This window comes from Strix uralensis, chromosome 10 (assembly GCF_047716275.1).
Source record: "Strix uralensis isolate ZFMK-TIS-50842 chromosome 10, bStrUra1, whole genome shotgun sequence".
Taxonomy (NCBI): Eukaryota; Metazoa; Chordata; class Aves; order Strigiformes; family Strigidae; genus Strix; species Strix uralensis.
The window spans coordinates 20235673-20258080 of record NC_133981.1 but is presented as its reverse complement, the minus strand read 5'-3'; the positions used below and the strand labels follow the sequence as shown (position 1 = coordinate 20258080).

The 22408-nt window shown below is 49.9% G+C and overlaps 1 protein-coding gene across 2 annotated transcripts in view; it reads left to right on the top strand.

Moving 5' to 3' along the window:
- Positions 1–15474, top strand: part of RBM6 (RNA binding motif protein 6) — a 59423-nt gene extending 43949 nt beyond the window's left edge. The window contains exons 8-23 of one of the 2 annotated variants that reach the window (XM_074879611.1): positions 651–711; positions 1771–1839; positions 2969–3217; positions 3717–3877; positions 4627–4724; positions 5235–5277; positions 5874–5934; positions 6898–6989; positions 7691–7843; positions 8881–8970; positions 9748–9837; positions 10450–10719; positions 11300–11374; positions 11947–12044; positions 13305–13416; positions 15187–15474. In XM_074879611.1, the coding sequence (XP_074735712.1) occupies positions 651–711; positions 1771–1839; positions 2969–3217; positions 3717–3877; positions 4627–4724; positions 5235–5277; positions 5874–5934; positions 6898–6989; positions 7691–7843; positions 8881–8970; positions 9748–9837; positions 10450–10719; positions 11300–11374; positions 11947–12044; positions 13305–13416; positions 15187–15312 (1848 nt within the window). In that variant the 3' untranslated portion in view covers positions 15313–15474. Of the gene's footprint in view, positions 1–650; positions 712–1770; positions 1840–2965; positions 3218–3716; positions 3878–4626; positions 4725–5234; positions 5278–5873; positions 5935–6897; positions 6990–7690; positions 7844–8880; positions 8971–9747; positions 9838–10449; positions 10720–11299; positions 11375–11946; positions 12045–13304; positions 13417–15186 lie in introns of both variants that reach the window. The other variant, XM_074879610.1, reaches the window with a different exon arrangement.
- Positions 15475–22408: the final 6934 nt, after the last annotated feature.

Genomic DNA, 22408 nt, shown 5'->3' with positions numbered 1-22408 from the left:
ATGGTGTGAAAGAGAAGCAATGCATTTACAAAGAGCTTGAAGAGTTAGGAATGCTGTGTTTGGAGAGACCTGTGAAGACGGGGCACTTGGCTCTTTCCATGGTGGTTCTGGGTGGGATAACCATCCAAGTCTGTACAGCTCTACCTCTTGGTTAGCAGACACCTCTTCACTGACTCTCCCTGTACAACAAATTACATCATTATCTACAGTTCAGCTCAGCTAAGGTCTTTGTCACTGCTTTAGGAGTGAGTTAAGATTAGAGAACACAAAGGTAACTTTGGATCCTTTGGAACAACATGCCAGCTAGCAGTATGGTGCTAGCATGCATCCTTTTGGTCCAGTGTCACTTCAGAGGAGGAAGGGTCCCATCTCAAGGACTTCTGAGGTACCTCCGTGGTGGGAACAAATCTGTGCTCAGAAGTTGTGTGAAAATCCTGTTCTCAAGGCAATCCCAGTTGTGAGCCATGTGAGCATTCCATTCCAGCCAAGGCTCCTGTGGCCATTACCCATCCTGTCTCAAGCTATCGCTGTAACTTTTCCGTGGCTGTTACTTACCTTCTGAAAGCACTGCAGAGTCTGGCATTCTGGAGTAGGTTGTACCCACTGCCTTTAAAACATGACTTCCTCATGCTGTCCATCTTCCATTGCAGTGTAAGGTGTGTACTGTGGGCTACAGATCTTCCTGCTCCTATTGCAAGCTGCCCAGAGATGGTGAGTATATCTGGTCCTCTGTGCTTGGTCGGTTAAAAGTTTCATCTGCCCTGACAAGTAAGTTTCTCTTCTGGCTTCCCTGTGTCATCCCTCTTGGTGGACTAGCTGAGCACTGTGTAGGAGGATTATTAGTTTTGCTTCATTTAGACCCTTTTCCCTGTCCACACTAAAGATGTTACATGTGGCTGTGTTGCTACCAGGTTCTCTGTTCTTGTGAGACTTGATAGAGAGGTGTCTTACTTCACAAAGGCTTTCCTTCCTATTGCTCTGGCATTGTCCTTCATCCACGGAGTTACAGGTGGTGTGTCCTCCAGGACTGTGGGCTAGTACTGCTGGCCATAGGTGAGATGGCTTCCCCTCAACCCACCTTCCTAGGGACATGCAGTTGCACATTTTTACTATTATTCTTTTAAGGCTCTCAGATTAGAGGTGAGTCCATTTGAATTGCTGAACTCACCTTGCTGACTGTAAGAAGTACATGGAAAGGAGTTCTGCACCTTTTTGGGTGGGAGGGCACGAGATCCAAAACACCCTCCCTTGAGGAGCTGATTTCTTTGGGATGAGCAGGTATTCCAGGCACTCTGTGAGCTTTGACTCTGTATCTTTGAGCAGACTTCTGATGTTTTGTATTTCTTACCTGCATACCCCAGGCAGAAGGGCATTAAAATAACTGCTGATGCAGAGCTCTTTATTTACTGAAGCACTGTCCCCGTGGTTGTGCTTTCCTTGCACTGTGGCTCCTCCATCAGCATTATGAAGGCAGATTTCACATAGCTGGCCCAACACAACTGTGGGTTGTAATAAAACTGCCGAGGAGCAAATTAAACAGAGCCTTTAAGATGCTGTGAAGACAGATTGTGGTGCATGCTCCTTACTGACCTGCTTCTGTTGATTGTAAAAACATGTAATAAGGTAACCTCTCTATGACTATCCTTTAATTGCTGGGTGAAACAAAGCAACTCTCTAGGCATATACAGTCATTACTGCAGCTTTGCATGAGTTCTTGTGTGCTTTGTGACTGACGGTCTTGAAATGAACTTTAATATGCCTCTCTTACAGGGAGCAGGGCAGGCCCAGAGTCCAGAGGTGGTTCTGAGGGAGAGGACGCATCAGCTGAGCAAGAATTCAGTAAGAGAATTTCTCTCCCCATCTCCGGGGTTGTGCTTATGTCTGTGTGATTTGCATGGGCAGTTTTCGCAGCTGCACATGCAGACTGGTTTCATATGCAAATTTTATGTGAGGTTCTGCTCATGAAGTGTAGCCAAAGCTCTGCACGCTGCAAACTGCAGACAAATTAGTACAGGTCTGTCCAACATGAGCTGTGCTAACAGCCAAGCTTAAGTCAGTGTGCAGCTTTCCCAACATTTACGTATAAAATCGTCGTGTGTTCTGCCGTGTTGCCCACTGCCCAAACAGAACGAGAGTGGGGAAGTGCTCTGGGGGACACTGAGGAGTGAAGCTTCGCTGTGCCAAGTCTTGCACTCTCATTTTTCTCTTTGTGGGAAGAGGCTTCAACAGCAGGTGCAGGGCTGGTGATGTCTGACTTTTCAGCCCCACAGCTTTGTCTTCCCTTTCCAACAGCTTTAGAAGCTCAGGTAGCGATCTCTTTTGAAGTGAAGCCAGATGCTTCAGAGGCCCTTCAAGCACAGAAACTTGATAGGATTTATCTTCTCTGTATTGCATAGCTAGGCTGGGGAGCAGGGTGTTTCCACATAATATCTGCCTCATCTGTGGTAAGTAGGCACCTGATCAAAATCAGTGATCATATTGTGATGCATTTCACTTAGAGATCATAGGGGTCTGCACCCAGTTTTCCTGTAGTGTAGAGATAGGGTGACAGTTACTAGCTGACACTGCTCAGCTATGGGTGTTCAAGAATACATCAGACATAGTAAGGATATCACTGCCATTGCAGGTCGTTCTGCATGTGGGATGAACGTATCAAACCCGTCCTTGATTCACGTTTTCCCAGGCAAAAGCCAGTCCTAAAAGGAGACCAGAAAGCCTCTTGTCTCTGACAGGAGAGGTCAGGTAAAGAAGCCCAACATGAAACAAGGCAGTGGAAGCATGAGCAGTATCTAGCTTGTCCCTTACACACTGTGTGTCTGCAGTGTGTTAAGACATGGGGATATGCAAAGGGCAGAACAGGTTAGCCTTTTATAAGGGGTGCTGCTGCAGTGGCCAGAAAACAGGAGAAGAAAAATACATGCTGAAACACTGTATGTGATACCAGTCCATTTCTCCTCTCTGATAGCAGAGGCAAAGCTTGAAAAACCTGAGCAGGAGTTATCAGGACAACCAGAATCTCCAAAGCAGCCTCTCCAGCCCTCAGTTCCTGCTCCACAGCAGGAGTGTCAGCCTCAGGAACAGGAGCCAAGGAAGAGAGATGAAGGGAGAGAGCGGCGGCCCTCGCAGGAGAAGAGAAGGGACATGGACCGGCACCAGGAGCTGCCTTCTCAGAGAGAACCAGAGGAAGCCACACCACAGGATGGTGGAGGAAGCAGAAGTGAGTGACACAGGGCCCAATTTTGGATTTCTCTTGCTTGCACTCTGTGAGGCCATCTGCAGAAAGGGCAGCATTTCACTAAAACCTCTGGAGGCTGTTTCCATGTTGTGCAAATCCATGGCATCAAATAAGGGTGGGCTGTCCAGCTCCAACAGTGCTGGTGAATTGCCTTTAGGAAAGTTAGTTCAGGGCAAGCCGGCTTCAGGATGGTGCAGTTAGCACAGCAGCAGAAGTTACCCTGGGCTGAGCTCCTTTGAGGAGGGGTCCACCTTCTGCTCTGCTTTCTGGGAAGGAAAAGTTAGCAATTGGAGGCAGTGCTCTGAGCATCTTCCAAAGTGGAGAGGAAAAAAGTGATGGTTTCCAGACTCAACCGCAAGAAGCCATGCTGTTGCTTTGAGTGGATTTAGTTTTGCCTGTGCTGTCACAATAAACTTAGATCTGAATTATCTTTTTTTACTACTTTTTCTTTCCTGGCCACCTCCCTCATTGTGCTGCCCAGCAATTATGCTGAAGCGTATTACTCGATTCACCCCACCAGAAGTGATCGTGGGGCTCCTGGCCCCATACGTGCGTCTCTCCACATCCAGCGTGCGCATCATGAAGAACAAGGCTGGACGGATGGGGCAGACCTATGGCTTCATCGAACTGGATTCACATGCTGTAAGTAGTTTCCTGCTTTCGCATGCTCCCCCTGTTGGCATCTCTAGTCTGTAGAAGTAGAGAAACCACAGAAATAGAAGAAATAGCTGTGCTTGTGAGGCAGCTGTCCTGGAGTGAGTCCTCTCTCCTGCTTGTCTGGCTAGGTACAGGGAATATCTGATACAGCTGTTGCTCTCTGGCTTTAGGAGCTAAGGACTGTCTGTTGTCACAAGCTGTGATGCTGAGTGAGTTTCTTGCCTCGATACGTTTCTTTGTAGACCCTCCTAAACTTGAACACCTCTTGAACAGATATTTTGTTTGCAGGGAACTTGAATTCAATGGTTTCCGTCTGCAGAAGGCAAGAATCTTAATTAACAGGCAGTCCCACGTTGGAGGGTTCACATTTTCTAGTTCTGGGTGACTCCCAGACTCCATAGCTGTGCTTTGGCATTTGTCCAGAGGGTATTCACCAAACACCCACTTTGGGGCAACAGCACCCACAGTGTTACATTGTCTAGCAGCCCTAGGGGAATATAGTCCCTAGGTGGCTGCTGAAAACAGTCATAGGACAAGCAGAGAACCTAACAATGTGTTTATGCTTTTTGTTGCATCCTAAATACCTTTCACTAATATTTAGACAAAGATGGTGTTTTTCCTGTCCTACTGTGATCATCATGGAAGCACAAAGCCTTCCTTTCAGGCAGGCTGGAGTTGGGAAATGGGCTTATGTTTCCTTCTCATGGATGTGAAATTCTCCTTTCCTTTTACAGGAAGCGCTGAGGTTGCTAAAGATACTGCAGAATCTGGATCCCCCTATCTGCATCGATGGACGTACGGTGGAAGTGAATCTTGCTACAGGGAGGAGAAGGTATAGACAGATGAGGCAGGAGGCTTGTCCTTCGTGCAATGTGCTGCAAGGCTAGAGCTGTGTTGTCAGACCAGGTGCTTAAAGGTTAGCACATGAATTATTACAGCCTAAATATGTGTTGAAGAGGTGAAGGCATCAGAGCTAGAAGAAACTTTGGTGCTTGAGCAGCATGGGATTAATCATCATATTGCATGGCCTCTTGTTGTCCAGCCATCGCATCCCATTGTGAGGGAATTAATGGGTTCAGCTTTTCAAAAAGCAGTTGAGAGATGCATTTTTGTGGACACAAGAAAGAGTGTGGTCATAACTCTTGTGGTGACAGTGATCTGCAAAGTCTATGTCTCCTGGGATGGACACAATCCAGCATGTGGCTAGCAAAGATGGTCTTTCTGCCTTTATGGGTCCTGCTGATCGTTTTGAATATACTGACTATTTTGAAGTATATCATTCTGATATACTTCACTAATGTGAAGCCAGATTGACATTAACCTGCAACCTTTATCTCAACAGGAATGACTATGGGGAGCACGGTGACAATTCCTACTATGGCCCGGTAGGTCTGCACAGCTTCCCTGCAGGTCGCCAGAAAGGGAGGGAGCATTGGGGGTTATAGGCCTGGCTTTGTTAGGCTTTTTCCCTTTGGGCTGCTGAAAGTTCAACATGTTTGAAGGTGGGATGGTAGTGCTCAAGTATGCTCTTCACAGCTATTCTGCCCCTAACACTGTGTTTATAATGCGCATAGAAGTGCAAGTCAGAGTGCAGATGCTGCTTGAGGGAGTTTGGGGCTGGATTACTCTCTACCATGCTTTTACAGAGTGACTTAACTGATGACTGATCTCAGTTCCCGGCATGAATGTTTCTTCTCCAGGGCTTGTTACTAGACTACAGGGCTCTTCGTACTGAATGGGCTGGAGGCTTTGATATGGATTGCCATGAGCACCTCATTTAAAGATTTATGGAAGCTACAGAGGTCTTGTGCTTAGGAACATTGTCCATTGCTCTGTAGGTGAAAAGCTATGTCTGCTTGTGCTCTATTTAGGGTAGCTAAATAAGCTGTTTTCCTGAACTTTGGGCCTGTGAGAGGGAGGAGAAGCAATATGATGTTTGTCAAAGAGTCTCTGATCTGTTTGTGTTGTTCAATTACTCCAGGGCAGAAGGGGCATGAGAGACAGGAGGGGCGGCGAATCACAGAGACGCACCAGAGCACAGTGTAAGTTAAGCTCTGCCTCACTCCTACTGTGGAGACTTTTCTTCCTTAAAAGGGCACTGACATGTAGAAATCAGCCCAAAAATATTTTTAAAGGCTAAGAGTAGGTTTGTTTGCTACACCCACTTCTGAGTTCCTTTGCCAACTTTGTTTAGTCACATTTTCCTATCTGATGATGTGTTTCTCTCTTACTGTGCAAAACTACAGGCAGATAAAGGAAACTTGCTGCGTGCTTTTCCTTGTTGTGGTAAACTGATGGCATAAAATCAGCCTGGCAATTACGAGATGAGACGGAAGAAAATACACTTTATGCAGCAGTGCCAGTAGCTGGAAGAACATTCCTGATTGTTTTACTAACTTACATGTAGTATCGCTGAGCTCTGTCTAATAACACTTTGAAAAGGAGAAGCATTCCTTGCGTTATGGACCTACCCTTAAGGCCTTTGGCTTTTCCTGTAGAAACAGTTTGCTCCCCTTTTCCTTTCATGCACCCACGGGCGGAAGGGATGTGGGGAGTGTCATCACTTCAAACAGCAGACTGTTTGAAAGAGCACAAATCTTCCTTGTTCACAGGGGTGGGTGGACACAGAGCCTTTTACTCATTACCCCATTCTTAGGGAAATTACTGGATTTTGTGTCTTTGTCTGGGTCAACTGTTGTGGTCTGGTGATCTCAGCACAGCCCCTGTAAATGTGTTTTGATATGGAAGTTTTGCCAGAGTCCCAAACCAGAAGAATTTGGTTTAGAAAGAGAATTTGAAAACCTATCTCCCTTCTTGCTCCTTAAAGAAAAGAAGATGTAGATCAAGTGATATGAGGATACTCATTCCTCTCTTGCCAGGAGAGAAAAATTCTTCTTTTCCACGCTTGATCCTTCCACCAGTGTAATATTTGCTCATGCTTTTGTTGTAAAATGCAAGTTCTGCCTTTGGAAGATTCTGGTGTTAACTCTTGTCTCTCTGTTCAGCTCCTTCAGATGTGTCCACATACATTTATGATCCTGAAACTGGGAATTACTATGATCCCATAGCTGGGACATACTATGACCCCAGAACTCAGGTGAGTGCGTGGAAAGGAAGCTTTACACACAGTCCGTTCTTGCAAACTGCCCTTCTCTGGAGAGATTTTGCAGCTAGATCCTGAAGGTGGGCTAGCACAGGGCAGTATAGAGGTTTCTCTCACTCAGTCCTCTGACCTGTATAAAGGGATACACGTTCTAAAATGTCAACTAAATGAGAGGCTAGGAACCCATTACCTGTGTGTTGAACCAGTTACTGTAGGTGCCTCTTTGGCCTCTGAAGCCCTGCCTTTGGAGGGTTTTTGGTCCCCTCTTCACTGAGTAGACTTATGGGCAGAGCATCCTTGCTAGATTTTACTGAAGACATGTGATATGTGACTCTCTGTATTAAGAGATGGATAACAGAGCTCAGTTTTCATCTGTGGTCTCTTTGCTCCCTGACCCCAGCCAGCCACAGTTACAAGGATGCCAAAAAAGCGCCATCAGCAGACGTTCTCTGGGACTGTCATCCTGGTTTTGTGATACTGGAGATGTTCATATTCTGGGCGAGCAGGGTAGTGCTCTGATGACCTGGCTGTGGTAGACTGTCTTCTGCCCCAGCAGAGTTCTGAAGCCTTTGCCCTCAGCTGCCTGAGGCTCTGCTGTCCCTTCTTACTGGGCTGGTCTCCCCAGCCTAAGGACAATAAACCCAATAAGGAGATTGCAGGGGTTTGGCTAAGTCTGTTCTAAATGTCTCTTTCAGAGGGAAGTCACGATAGACCGAGAAGCCTGCTCATCACCTACAGAGAGCAGAAGGCGGCGGCATGGGAGCCAAGAACGGACAAATGAAAGGAAGGAGCCTCACAGCAGGGACAATAGGGACAAAAAGGAGAAAGGGAAAAATACTTCTTCTAAGGTAAATCCCTCAGGCACCAGAGATCTGAGGCCAGGAGGCTGAGATAAGAGAGGTCAGAAAACAGAAAGTAATTTATAGAGAATTCAAAAAGGGAGAGACAGTGAGAGAAGATGATGAAATACGTGGGGTCAGCAGCAGGCCAGGAAGGTGGTGGCTGTCCGGCCAGGTGGGAGTAAGTTCCTGAATTTTTTCTCTTGTGACATTAAGTCAAGGCTTCTCATCCCTTCCTTACCGTAAAGGATTCAGAAACATCCAGGTAACTGAGACATGCATTTCACTCACACTGCTGAAAGCACACAGCTATTGTAATAGAGCCAACAAAAAAATAGCTGAGAAGTTTAAACATACCAAGTCAGATAATAACAGAGACTCAGCTCTCTCCTAACTGCAGTTCCTGCCCCCTGCAAACATCACAGACAGGTGGAAAGATGAGGCAGGCGGTGAAGATGGACTGCAAAGGTGAACTGAGATCAAATGCAGATACAGCCTGTACGGTCCCCCCCAGAGCCCCAGCCGTGGGACAGTGCCCTTCAATGCTGCTGCCAGGGAGCAAACACTGCCTCCCCAGTGTGGGAGCTGCTGGTTGGGAGTAGCTGCCCAAAGTGGTGTTTGAGCATGGGTGTTTGAGCACAGCCCAGTGCCGTGATACTGACTGGGCCTGAGGAGTGCCAGGAGAGTTGGTAGAAGTGATTTAGCCACGAATGCAGAAACTTTGTTTTCTTCCTTGCCTTTCGGTCTGGATATGCTCTGTGGCGTGACCTGTCCTGGGCAGTTGGGATCCGAGGGGTGTAATTGTCCCTGAGGCCAGCCAAGGAGTCTCATCTGGTATGGAGGAATTCTGCTTTCAGGGGCACTGACCTAGGAGAAACATGGTCTTGTCTGAATGGAGGATGAAAGCACCTCCAGTAGAAATCCTCCCATCATTTCTCCTGGCTGCCCGGTTTCTGTGGATGCTCAGAAGTAGCTTCCTGGCTGCTCTGTGCACTCTCTGACCCCTGTGCTGCTTATGGCCTAATGCCCCATCTTGTTTTTTTCAGAATGAGCCTGGAGAGGAGAGGTTCTTTGCAGAAGATGTCTTCAAAAAGCCATTGCCTCCCTCTGTGAAAAAGGATGAGAGTGCAGGCCTGGTAAGATGTTGCACAGCACTTGTCTTCCACAGTCAAGTAGGAGTAGCTAACGAACTGCTAAACTAGAGCATGTCCAGGGCTTCAGACTAGTTCTCTGTAAAGCATGTGAATGTGAAGCCTCACCCCAGCCTACTCTGTGCTGCTGAGCATACAAGTGAGCATCGCAGGCTCATGCTGTTGCAATATTGGGTGACTGCAGTCTCTGGTGTTCTGTGTCCAGTGTAAGGAAGATCCTGAAAACACCACCACGCTGGTTGAGGCTGACCATATATTGTGCCACAGACACAGCAGCAAAAACTGGTGTCGTCCTTTCCCCTCCCCACCTATAGTACTTGTGCTTAGTCTCGCCTCTCACAGGCAAGTGGGACTGTAACTCCTCCTGGAGTGGTGGGTTTCTCTGCTCCCATGCTGGCTGGCTATGGGGGTGGCTTTGTGCCTGGTCCCTGTGTCTGTTGTGCACACACAGAGGTGTCCAAATGTGACCTGGCCCTGCCCCAGCTCCCTCACTGGTCTGAGGCATGGCTGGGGCTGCTGTCAGCATCACACTCCAGCCGCCTGGGACAGCATGGTGAGCTGCTGCAGCTGTCCCTGAAACCAAGGGCATAGCTCCAGGAGAGCTGTGGATTCCCCAGAATGGGAATGTCTCCCACCAAAAACACCACCTCATTTCTGCCAACTGCCTGGTTTCCTTGGAGGCCTGATTAAATGAGTGCTTAGCTGTTGTGTGCACTGAGTCCACGGTGTGGTGGTCTTAACACCTCATCTTGATTGTTTCAGAATGAGACTGGAGAGGAGAAGTTCTCTGCAGAAGACGTCTTTAAAAAACCATTACCTCCCTCTGTGAAAAAGGATGAGAGTGCAGCCCCTGTAAGTAGCTTCATAGGATTGGGTTTTGCCTTGTTTGGGTCTGGGTACAGGGCTAGAGAGGCTCACCAGAACCTGGCCGTGACCTTGGATGGCAGAGGTGCCAGCTTCTCATGTCAGAGGAGGGAGCATTGGAGACGGAATGTTGAAGGCAGTTTGGTTTATAACTCTGAGCTTGTTTGTGGGCTTCTAGCATGGGGAAATTTAATACCTGCATTTAAGCCGTGTCTCCTCACTCAAGCAGTCCTCAGGCAGAAAACTTCCAGCCACCTGCAGACTGAGGAAGGCCAAACCTCACTGATCTCCATTGCTAGAGGAAGTGACTGACAGCAACTCCCTGCCAAATAGCCGCTGCTTCAGTCGGCTTGTGCTTAGGTGTGTGGCACTCAGGCACAGCCTGTCTAGAGAACAGAAGGGTTTCTACCCTGTGGTGTTTACGTGCTGGCCAGCCAGCTTCTTTCCATTCCTGGCCCGTGCTGCTGGAATGCTGCTCTCAGGCTCTTGGGCTGGAATGGAGACAGAAGTCGCGGGGAAATTGGTCGGGGAAACAGAGCCCTGCATGACAGCACAGGCTTGATGCTACAGATTGTCACACTTTTCTGCCCCTTCCCTCAGCCCAAGGTGGTGAACCCTCTGATAGGACTTCTGGGAGAGTATGGAGGAGACAGTGACAATGAAGAGGAGGAGGAAGAGGAGGAGCAGTCCCAGGCTCAGTGGCTGCCACCTCCCCACCCACCAGCACAACGCGAGGAGCAGCCAAGGAAGGCCAAGGCCAGCGACGACAAGTTGACCGACTGGAACAAGCTGGCCTGCTTGCTGTGCAGGAGGCAGTTTCCCAACAAGGAAGTACTCATCAAGCACCAGCAGCTTTCCAACCTGCACAAGGTGTGGGGGAGCTGGTGGCTGGGGGGCTGTGTGTGTGCTGCAAGCTGCCTTTGGTTCAACAGCTCTGGGATCTGCACGGGAAAAATGCAGTGGTTGGGTGGGAAGAGCAGTGATGGATTTGACACAGTAGCCGGCAAAGTGCCCATCCAAGCTCTGTTCAAAGCATTGTGTGAGCTGCTTGTTCCTACCACAGGAGTGCTGTAACATCAAGGTGTGACTTTTTAAGCTGTAGCGAGATAGCTAAGGCTTGGGGAGAGTGGGGTGCTGGCACACACAAGTGTGATAGCAGTAAGATAGCACATGCCCCCCCATGTTCTGCGCTGCCTTTGAGCTCTTGCTTCTAGGAGGCCCAAACTGCGCGCAGGTTAAAATAGGACTGGTTGCCTTCCTTACTGTGGAGAGGAAGGGCTCCTGGCCTCTGTGGGGGAGCAGGTAGTCTGAGCTGCAAGAGAAGCTGCTGCACCTGGTGTAGTGCAGGTGCAAGAGCGTGCTGCTTTACCTGTGCTCCTTAGGGGTGGAGCAACTGACCCTCACAGCTTGTATTCTCTGCTGACACTGGCCACTGTTTTCCTCCTTCCAGCAAAACCTGGAGATACATATGAAGATCAAACGATCTGAGCAGGAACTGGCGTATTTGGAGAAGAGAGAGCGTGAGGTGGGTTGGCAGTGGTGAGCAGATGTGTTTGTGGGCCTGCACTAGGGGGATGTTGGTCGCAGGCAGACCCTCCACCTATGCACCTGTATCTGCAGCCTGGGCATCAAATGCCTCCCAAAGGATCTCAGACTGAACTGTGGGCACACTCTGCACTTGGACCTGTAGATAGTGCTGTGACTTCTAAGGTCTCCCTCCTCCCAGAAGCTCCCGGAGTGTTGTCCTGCAAGCCAGTGGTGGGCTCTGGGCTAAGTGGGACCCAAATTTCCATCTAAAACTGGTGTGGTGTGTGGGCTCTAGGAATGGGAGAGCTGTAACTGTCCGTTGTTTGGAAGGTAGCAGAGCTCTCCGGGTGCCATAGCTGGAAGGCTGCCACCACAGGTCTGTGTAAGCCCAACAGATGCCATCAGGACAGAATAAGTGGACTGTGGGTCCTAGAAATATTCAGTTTGTGGGTCCCCAGGACAGATTTCCAGCCAGCTGAGGATGAGATAGACCTGGCTGCAGAGCAGTCTTCTGTGGAGCATTGAATCCTTCATAGCTCCTGTACTTACTTTGTTCTTTCTGTTACGAAGGGGAGATATAAAGACAAAGGAAATGACCGGAGAGAGAAATTCCAGCAGATGGATTCACCAGAGAGGAAACGACTCAGATACGACCGAGACTCAGAGAGGTAACGGCTGCTCTTGGTTAGATCTCTTTGGGGCTGCTGATGCCAGGATGGCCCGTGTGCTGCTGGCGCACCAGGGCCAGGAACCAGCCGGGGGTAGATCTGCAAGAGTAACAGCCAGACAGGCTGTGATTCTTGTGGGTAGAGTTCCCCAAAGTGTGAGCCTGTTGTGCTGCAGGACGTCTCAGAGAGGGCAGGAGAAGGCCAAGAGTGCAGGAAACCAGGGTTTAGGGGAGAGCAGAGAGAAGCAGCTGCCTGGTGCTGGAGGGGTGAGATGGGGGGTTTGAGTGTGCCTGGCCAGGCGCAGGCAGCAGAATGCAGACTGTTCCCATCCACCCCGTCCTTAAGGCACTTGCTGTCCTCCTGTCCTGGCATCTAGCCACTGAAAGAAAGAGCAAAGCTGCGTTTCATCTGTTCCACTGACTCAGAGGAACACTAGGAGCTGTTTCCATCTCATTCAGAGTAGGTGGAGGAAGAAAGTGCGTGCTGTGCGGAGCTCTCGAAAGGCCTGCCTGCTGCAAGCTCGCGTGTTCCAGTGGGCTGAGGAGCTGCTAGGCATGTGTGGAAGACAACTGATTATGTGCCTGATCCCTTCTGGTCCAGCACCTCAGAAGGAGACCTTTCCTCTGTCTTGCAGTTTAAAAATCCACATCTTCTCTTTCCTATGTTTTCCTGGAATAGCTGTGGATAAACTAAAGTAGTTTGTGTGCAGTGTCATCAGCAGCCAAAAAGTAGAACTTGCCTGAAGGAAGCTATTTTTTGTGCTGAGCGGTTTTCAAAACTATGGGGTTTGGTTAATGATCTTGGATGAGTAATGACCAGGTGGGAGAAAGGGTGTCTGAATCAACACTGCATCTATTGAGCAAAATGACCACAGCACTGGGAGAAAACAAAGATCTAACAGAGCATCAGGGATTAGACTTCACTTTCTAGCTCTTGCTAAAATTCGAATTGAGAAACACAAGCACAGAATGCTCCTGGCTTGCTTATACCATGAATGTTTTGGAGCCTGAGCTCATTTCCTGTGCCCTGGTGTGTTTTCCCCTGAGGTGAGACAAGGATTTATGCGGTCAAAGGTGTCTGAGGCCTGCACACAGAATCCACCGTGTTGGTTTCCTTGGGCGGTGTGCTTCCTGCAAGCAGCTTGGGTATCCCTCAGGAGAGGCTGGAATGTCAAGGAAGGTGCTGTTAGCAGAGCTAAAAACCCATGGCATGTGTTTGAAGCATTGCAAAACCGGACAATTGATTCTGCCTCTTTTGCAGTGACTATGACCCAAGGATTGATAGTAACAACAAAGGGAACCGAATGTTGCAGTCCACGGGGTGGAAAAAGGGCTTTGGCCACAACCAGCAGGGCACAACATCACCCATGGAGGTGAGTCTTCCCTTCCTTTCAAAACACATCCCTGTCCTTCAGCTGGTAATGTCTCCCAAGCCAGCTGGAGGGAGTTCCCAGCCGGAACAAGAGTCAGGCTGCAAGTCTCGGCGCCCACTTGATGAAATAATACGTTTGTGCTAATTAACTTTGCAGGCTGGGAGGGGCTGCAAGTATGTTGTTGGTGGAAAAAGGTTAGCATTTATATGGATCTGGAGGGGCTGAGAATAGAGTAACAGTGAGTAGGGAGGGTGTGAGCATCTGATTAATACCTGCCCACTGGGGTTTGAGCAGGTCACCAGCTCAGTGCTGTGCAGCCATGTGAGCTGGGGGTAAAGGTGACCCTGCTCTGGGGAGGTGTGAGCGCAGCCAAAGCCACGGGACACGTGAGGCTGTTTGTCTACTCTGCTTGTGAGGCTCTCGCTGCTGTTCTGGACTTTGGACTTCGGAAGGGAATACTGGGGTACATTATCTGATGAGGAGCAGAGTCCCCATCAGCAGAGGACTTCAGGGATAGGCAGGGTTGGGTAGATCCTGCCTTCTGGGACAGACTGGTCTCCCAGTGGACCTTAATTTGCTGCAGAGGGTTTATCTTACAAGCGGCCTGGGGCAGGGATGGCTCTCCCTCGCCCAGGGGCATGTGAGCAGCACCGTGCCCTTGCGGCTGCTGTCACTTGGTCACTTGTGGCAGCAGGTTTGTGGCCTGGCTGCCTCACTGCCTGGTGTCGGCGCCTCGCCGAGGGGCGGGCGGCTTGCAGTGCAGCTCACGTTGCGACATTCAGCTTGCAGTCGAGTATATCATTAAAGGCAAATATTTGAGGCTTCGTGACGTGTGTTTGCTTGAGCCCACACACACAAGGCAAGATTTCCTCTTCAGTGCAGACAGCAGGAACCAGCCCCAGCTGTTGCTCAGTCCTCATGGAGAGTTTCTTCTGGCCATAAAATGAGCTTTGTCAAAGAGCCAGCTCCAGCAACACGCTCTGGGAGGTCTGACCTCCGACCAGGGCTCCGTGGACTGGATGGGGAGCTGACTGCAAAGCACAGCCCTTGTACAATTCCTATAAAGGCCTCCCAGAAGAGCCCTAGAGATGGGCTTTCTTCTTGCTTCCAAGTCATGCTGGGCAAAGCCATGTGCCCACTTCAGTCCCACAGGACTTTGATCTCTCGGCCTAATTGATGACATCTCTGGTATTCAGTAAGTCGGACTTAAAAGCAAGAGAAACTTTCAGCCTTGGGCCTACTCTCCTGGGCTAACTCTAGGCAGGTATTATTGAATAATTGAGATGCTGGCTGCAAAAGCCAGTCGTTAAAAACTGGTTGAAATTCAAAGCGAGCTACCAGAGCCCACGGGAACTCTATTAGAGGAGAGAACAGCTGAGCTTGTGCAAATGCAGGCTAACTGCAAACAGCTCCCCGGGAGCCCAGCTCTTGCTGGCACTTTCCTTTGCTGTGTTTCGATCCCCGCTCGCACACAGCTGCCTCTCGCCTGCCAGCGCTGCCTGTTTTGGCTGCCCGCTCCCAGCCCACCGTATGCTCCTGTTAGTCTGTGGTTTGATTCTCGCTGGGCATTTGCTGTGTTTCTGTGGCCCGCAAAGGGCCAATAGTTTTTCCTGAACAGCTTTTGGAGAAACACAGTGCACTTGCTGTTCCTCCTCTCCTGGATCCACACAGGAGCAGTCAGCTGTCCTGAAGCAACCTGGGGGAAGCTTTTTCTTTACGGGCAGCCAGCAAAGAGGAGAAATCACTAACACAAGCTGTGTCTGTTTTCAGGCAGAAAATAGGAAGAAGGGCCCTGGCCTGGGGGCCCAAGGGAAGCCCAGCAAGAGGCAGTCCAGCGAGACCTACCGCGACGCCGTCAGGAGAGTCATGTTTGCCCGCTATAAGGAACTTGAGTGAATGGTGGAGAAAACCCCAAGCCTGTGTCTCTCCATCTCTGTCTCTTTCTCTCTGTGTCATGTTCTTCTGGGGGTTTGGTCTTTTTTTTTTTTTTTTTTTTTTTTGGAATTGTTACAGGTTTTGCTGCTAGAATTTTTTTAATAAAACTGAAAATTTGTCAGTGCTTGTCTCTTGCCTAAAATGGTATGTTTTAAAAGCATGTGATGCTTTGGAAGATTCCCATCATGTTTTGCTCTCTGCTGATGAGGTCCCTGGGAGTTGCAGCCATGTCAGTAGGGCTGGGACAGGTTTGGTCACTTGGTGGCCCTACCCAGCAGTGCCACTGTCCTGCAGTGCGTTCCCTGCCAGCTGAGGGACGGGTGCTCCTGGTGCGGTGTACTCACGAGCCAGGGTGTGAGCTGGGAGCAGGGGACAGCCCCAAGGCCTGGGAGGACCCGTGTGGGATTCATCCTGGCAGTTATTAAGAGCTCAGTGGCTAAAGGTGGGGTCTCACTGGGTGTCATCTGGGCTTCCCAACCAGGGCAGAGCCCTCCCCTTCCTCCCCACAGAGCCCAGGGAGTGCTGGGTCACCAGACAGTGTTGGGGACCCTCGTAGGGACGTGGCCATGCTCGCCAGGGTGCCAGGGCTGTGTAGTGGCCTGCAAGGGACTCCCTCTGTCAGAGGAGAAGCCACATGGAGCAAGTGCTGCTTGTGCAGCCCCGGGAGGTGCAGGGGCAGCTCCTGGGCAGGGATGTGGAACGGGGACGAGTTGGCTGAAGCACAGTGTGTGTGTGTGAGCACGGCAGGGACCGCGGGTGACAAGGCTGAGTGTGGCCTGTACGGAGAAGGGCAATGCTGATGGCAGCAGCCAGTGGGAGCAGGTTCTCTGCCCGATGGCAGGAGGGTGGTGCTGGAGCTGCACTGACTGGCACCCACCGCTGCTTTCCTGCTTGCCCAGTGGAGAGCAGGCCCCAACATCGCTTTCAAGTATCCCGAAGGAGGGAAAACTGGAGACATGGAAGCTGAAGACAGCAGTATTTGGAGGTGAAGGGCCACCTGCAACAGCTGACGACTACTCAAGGCAGCAGAAGACCTGTCCAAGCTGCATTTCCTTGTCTCCGACACAGGCAGCCCCAGAGGACAGGGGGGCCTCGCTCGCTGGCACCCCAGTCCTTGGTGCTGCACCCAGCGATGGTGGAGGTGGGGATGACCATTGCCGTGCTGGTGAGTACATGGGTGTGAGGAGGGGGAACACCTGTGCCCAGGGCAAGTCGTATTGTTTACCAAGGGTCTGTAACAGCCCCCTCCTGCCAGGGAGCCCCTCTGTGGCGGGTCTAAGGGCTCCTGTGCAAACTGGGGGAGAGGAGCTGCTCAAGAAACTTGCTTTAGGGAACCATGTGAAAGTTCAGATGGAGGAAGGGTCGCTTCCATGCTTGTGCATTGAAACAAAGACACTCAGGGACCACGTGGCACAACCAGTGGCCAGGAGTGGCGTGCCTGGGTCTGTAGATTGGGAAGCTCTGGGTAATGACAATAATGGTGCTTTTAATGGACATACGGGTGATGACCCCGAAACCACAGGATCCCAATAGCTCTGTTAGAGTGGAAATAGTGAGGAATTATCTCAAACTAGAGCCTGAGTGAGTAATGCAAAATCTCAGAGCGCAGCAACCCTTCGCACTCCTCCTAGTGATCTCCACACGAGGGCAAAGAATTTGGAAAAACATGCAGAAGGAGGCCCTGACTGTAACAAAGGTCTGCAGCCTGGGCAGCAAGCCGGGCCGTCGGTTCTTGTGGGAGTCCCAGGCACGCGGGGGAAGGACAGGGAACGCGATGGGCTCCCGGGGATGAACTCCCTAAAAGGGAGCAGTCGTGGTGCTGCAAGGTCTGGAGGAGCAAGCTGGTGCTCTCGAGTCTGGAAATTATTCATGCAGAAAGGGGAAGGAAGCATGACTGCAATGGGACATCATTTTCAGCGGCACTGGAGGGAAGTGGGGAATCTGGGAGCAGATCAGTAGCTGCTGCACAAGCTGTCCTGCGCCCGGGTGTACTGGGCACCTGCGTGTGCCAAAACAGAGCACCCACAGACTGTCATTCCCAAATGAAATAGGAGGGAGCCTTGACAACCACCAACTGCAGGAACCCTTTATCTGATTTTATTAATTTGCTAAGTGGGTACATTAATCTTAGTGAAAAACCTGTTAACGAGTGATAATACGTAATTAATTAAAAGAAAATAAACCAGACAAATGTAAGAGCAGCTTCCTTTGGACAGATGGACCTCACTAAATAATGTATGTTCCTTGGCTTAGCTTTGCCTTTGCTTGCTTGCTCGCTTGTAGTCAGCATGATGTGCATATGTGAAAGGAGAGGCAGCACAGCACTTTCCTTGTAGGCCAATTGCCAGGGCTCAAGTCAGGAAGAAGAGAGGAACAGGGACAGGCTGAAGTGAAAAGAGGGGAAAAAAACCACCCAACCCCTAATTGCAAGGTGCATCTGTCTCCAATCAAGAGAAATCCTTTTTCTCTCACTGGAGATAGGTCTACCTCCCATTAGTTACATTAATCATAGAAATACTTGATTTGTTGGCTTACATTATTTTAAGGATCATAGTAAATGGTTATGGGAAATCACAAATATTGCTTGTGGCTTAAGATGTTGGAACAATACCATGTTACTAAGAGAAGTGTGGGATTTCAAGGGGATGTGCTATGTGTGGCCTGAAAACGCCACTCGCCCAGACTGGAGAGAGTATCCCAGTACAGCTCATGGAAAATCAAGGTAATCCCTGCATTTGATATTGGCTTAATTCCTCTGGATTCCCATTCCCTAAGGTAACCCAGCAGGTGCCTCTGTGTATTCCCTTGAAAATCTGCATGTGTATGTAAAGTATGAACATATATACATCAGCCTGGTGTCTGCCCATGTTGTGCATGAGCTGGGGGATATCGAGGATTAGGGAATGTGGAGGAGCCTCCACTGGGGCTGGGATGAAGTGACTACAACGAGGTTGTTAATGAACTGGAACAGATAAATAGAGTGAGAAGCTAAAAGCATTAAAAAGAAGCACTAAGCCAGAAAACGTCATACTCTCTTAGGGAAACAGCAGTATAGGTGGTGATGTAGAAACCCTGACTATTTATCATTGGTATAGTGGTTTTGATGTCTAATATTTTTTAAAGGATGGTCACCTAAAGCCACAGCTGTGTTGCAACTATCTTTACACCTTATAATTACTTTGTTTGTATTTCAAAGATAATTCACAACTGTGCTAGTGCTGTTGCCATGTTCAGCATGTTGCCTTGCATGCCATCCTGTGGTGATGGGTATGACTGAAGATTACAATTATTTTTAGTTTTTGGATTAAAATTACAATTACAAAGATTACAATTACTTTTATTTTTTGGAAGGTCCTGATGAGAGTATTGGAACAGATCACAAGGTAAGTCCTGTGTTGGAGCAGTTGATTGGCATGGAGACATTATTCACAGGAGGAGGACTGGGGTGATCTGTAACCAGTACTAAGGTTGGCACGAATGGAAGTGTCTGTGCAAGGAAGCCTGGGAAGAAAAGGCAGAATAAGGGGTTGAAGAGGGTGGCCTGTATGGGTAAGGAAGGACACTGCCCCTGGGACACGGCTGCTGGCAGCACTGGTGCCAGACTGTGCTCAGCCCGGCGATGTTTTTAGGAACAGGCAGTAGGAGCCATAGACTTCATGTTGGCCAGTTCGGTGGGGACCACAGGGGAGGTTAAGTCCACCATTTAGAGGGTGGGAGGCATAAGCAGGGCACTTCCACCTGGACCCTTGCCCAAGGGAGGGTCCATCTCTGAGCTCCGTCAGCCACAGACATTGGTACGCAGGAGGCTGCTTCGGACATCTGAGAGCCTCTGGACCAAGAGCTGCTTTTCCCCGCTTTCCCAATGTAAAGCAAGTAGGTAGTCTTTAATTTCTAATATTTATTCATATTAATATTAATACAGCAGTGATTCAGAACCTTATAAGTGGAACGTATTGATGTAAAGAGCTAGAGTTGTGCTTTCTAAAACAAAGAAAACAAGGTGGGATGAGGGAAGCGTTTATAAGGGGAAAGAGAAAGAAACCAGTGAATGTGCTTCTGCCCACAGCAGTAACCTGCTTTGAGGAGAGAAGAGGTGCAGCTGGAAAGAGGATGGGGCTGGTGGTGCCTCTCTCAGCTCCAGCACAGCCAGGAAAAGACACAGGCAAGTTGTCCTTCTGCAAGGTGGGAGCAGGACTTTTCTGCTGTGGGTTGAATAAAACAAGCATGCTTTATCTCAGTTGTGGCCCTCTCCAGCTTCCACGCCAAAGAGCAGAAGTGACACAACCTTTACCTAATGTGTAGTTCCTGCTCAGCTCTCCCCGTGGACCTCCACAGCAAGGGGAGCATGGGCTGCAGGGAGCAGAGCAAGTCGGCAGTGGCAGACACTCTGCAGCGAATATATACCGTGGGGCTGTTTCCCTCTGCAGCGTGGCACAGTTTGGCATAGAAAAATATCACATCTCTACAGCCCAGGCACACCCACTCCATCAACAGTGGCATTAAACCCCTTATTTTTCTCAGAGGCAAAACCTGATGCTCCACAAATTGGGTTTCTACCACTCAGCTGCAAGTGAACTAGAAAAACCCAGCCCCCGGGGATTTCTTGCCTAATACTACCAGTGCAGCTACTGCTGGCCATCAGGAGCATTGCACACTTGTACAGGTACGGCTGGACTTGGCGCTCAGGCAGGTCCTCAACAGGCAAAGCTCTGCCAAGACACCCCCAAAAGCACAGGCCACCAGCAAGCAGAATATGAGTGGGCTACTTCTACTGAAGAATCTTTAGGAGTGAATACGTTGCAATTAGCCATTTTTTGTGTCTTTCAAACAAATCCATAGGCCTTCTCTTCATTTGAAATGAAAGAGAAGAATAATAAAAATTTGTACATGCCTCTAGTTAAATATGGGAAAATACCAGATGAGTAACATGAACAATTTTACTCATTTAATGTTTTAACACAAGAGGAACAGGAGTTAAGTGTTCAGAGGAAGTTGTTGTTCAGATCATGCCCCCATTTTAATGTAGGTTATATATTTCTGTATTTATGCATATACATATAAGAAACACCATTCTATTCTTTGTTCCTTGCATGGGGGACATTACGCTTTCAAATGTCAACAAGTAGTATCTTTGCGAAACTGCACTTTCATGGACTTCCAACTAGTAGCACAAAGATTCAAAGGAAGATGAATGACACTATAATAAGTTGCATAACAACCAGAATAGCTGAGATAAGCACAGACACAAGCCCTTGTCCAAATACTAAGTGGATCATTTTTGCCAGCACATTTTGAAGGGGTTATGGTTTGGCCAAGTTGCTGCTGGTGCGTGTGTGTGTGTGTGTGTGGAAGGGGCTGAATGAGACAAGATGGCAGCAGGCTGACCCCCAGCAGCACCCCTCACCATGGGTAAGACAGTGCTGGGCCAGGGAACTAACACCACAAAAAAAAAAAGCTTCCCTACAGCAGCAGGCAGACAAGAGGACACACAGCTTCCACACTAACCTCCCAGTGCTCCAACTCTGCCATGTGTGCTCAGGGTCCTGCTGCTGCGGCACATCCCCTGACGCACGCTCCAGACTACCCTGGGCATGGTGTTGTCCACCGACTCGTGCTGCTTCCTTCCCTGGCACCCGCTTCCCTCCTCCCTTGGGGAGCCACACATGCTGCTGGAAGGAGAATAAGTTGTGCTGGTTACTTCCAGCAGAGCAAAAGAGCATCAGCAGTTGATAGGACAAGAGGTTTTAAACGAAAAGAGGGTAGATTCAGACTAGATAAAAGGAGGAAATTTACCATGAGGGTAGTGATACACTGGCACAGGTTGCCCAGAGAGGTGGTAGATTCCCCATTCCCGGAAACTTTCAGGGTCAGGGTGGACTGGGCTCTGAGCAACCTGATGTAGTTGAAGATGCCCCTCCCTGCTCATTGCAGGAGGGTTGGACTAGATGACCTTTAAAGGTCCCTTTCAAGCTATGATTCTATAGCATTTCCAGTCACAGAGGGGGGATTTACAGCTTGCTCTGATTGTGCTGGCACATATCCAGTGTCTGCTTCTTGCACTGGGACACACAGGGCTGTCCCCATCCCCGGGAAGCTGAAGTGGATCAGCAGCACAGAGACCAGCCCAGCTGTGCACAGCGCTGCCCCAAGCATTTCTTCTCACCTCCTGGGGCATGGTTCTGTTCCATGCACGTGTTGCTCAGCCCATTTGCAGCCTGGAGGAGGCCAGTCCCATTTGGCTGTTGAAGTGCACCTCGCTGCCCTGCGGAGCGCTTGGGTGTGCCTCAAGGAAGCCAGGGAATGGGAGCATTACACCCCCAGGGGACAGGGACATCCCACACAATGGAAGGATGGGCTGGTCCAGGAATGGCAGAGAGCTGGGTAACAGCGTGAAGTTCACCCCCTGGACCCGCATCCAGTCATCACCTTACAAATGCAGCTGTTGCAGACAACCCTGGTGAGCAGCTCCCGTGCTGCAGGATGCCCGTCACACACATCACTTCACACCACACCATACTGGGCTTGATCCGGAGGGAAGGAGAGGATCGGCCTGAGGAGCTGGAATGCCTGTGCTGGGGTGGCTTGGATTGCCATCGAGGAGGGGCAGCAAGAGCAGGGTCACCCCAGGGCAGGGGGTGCCCTCACCCACCGGGATACTGTCCCACCGGGCAGGGTGGTAGTGACAGGTCCCACCACCAAGCTGGTGACAAAGCTGCCTGTAACACTGGTCCGAGGTCCAGCCAAGAGCCAGGGCTGCCTACATCAGCCTGAAGTCCCTCCAGGAGAGCAGTTGACCTGCAGCACAACTTGGGAGAATGCTGATAACCCAGGCCTGGGCTTAAACGGAGCCCCCAGCCCAACAGGCAGCAGGTGGGTGGGGAGCCCACCTGAGGCCAGTGAGTGCCCCCAGGGCCCTGACACCCTCCCTGGCCCTGCTGGGATCTCAGGCAGCTCCCTTGGGTCCTTCCTATTGCTGGGGCTTAGGAGAGGGGCCAAACAGCTCTCTGGGCGTGAGGCGGTTACACAGCGAAGTCCCTCTTCTCCAAAGCACTGAGGC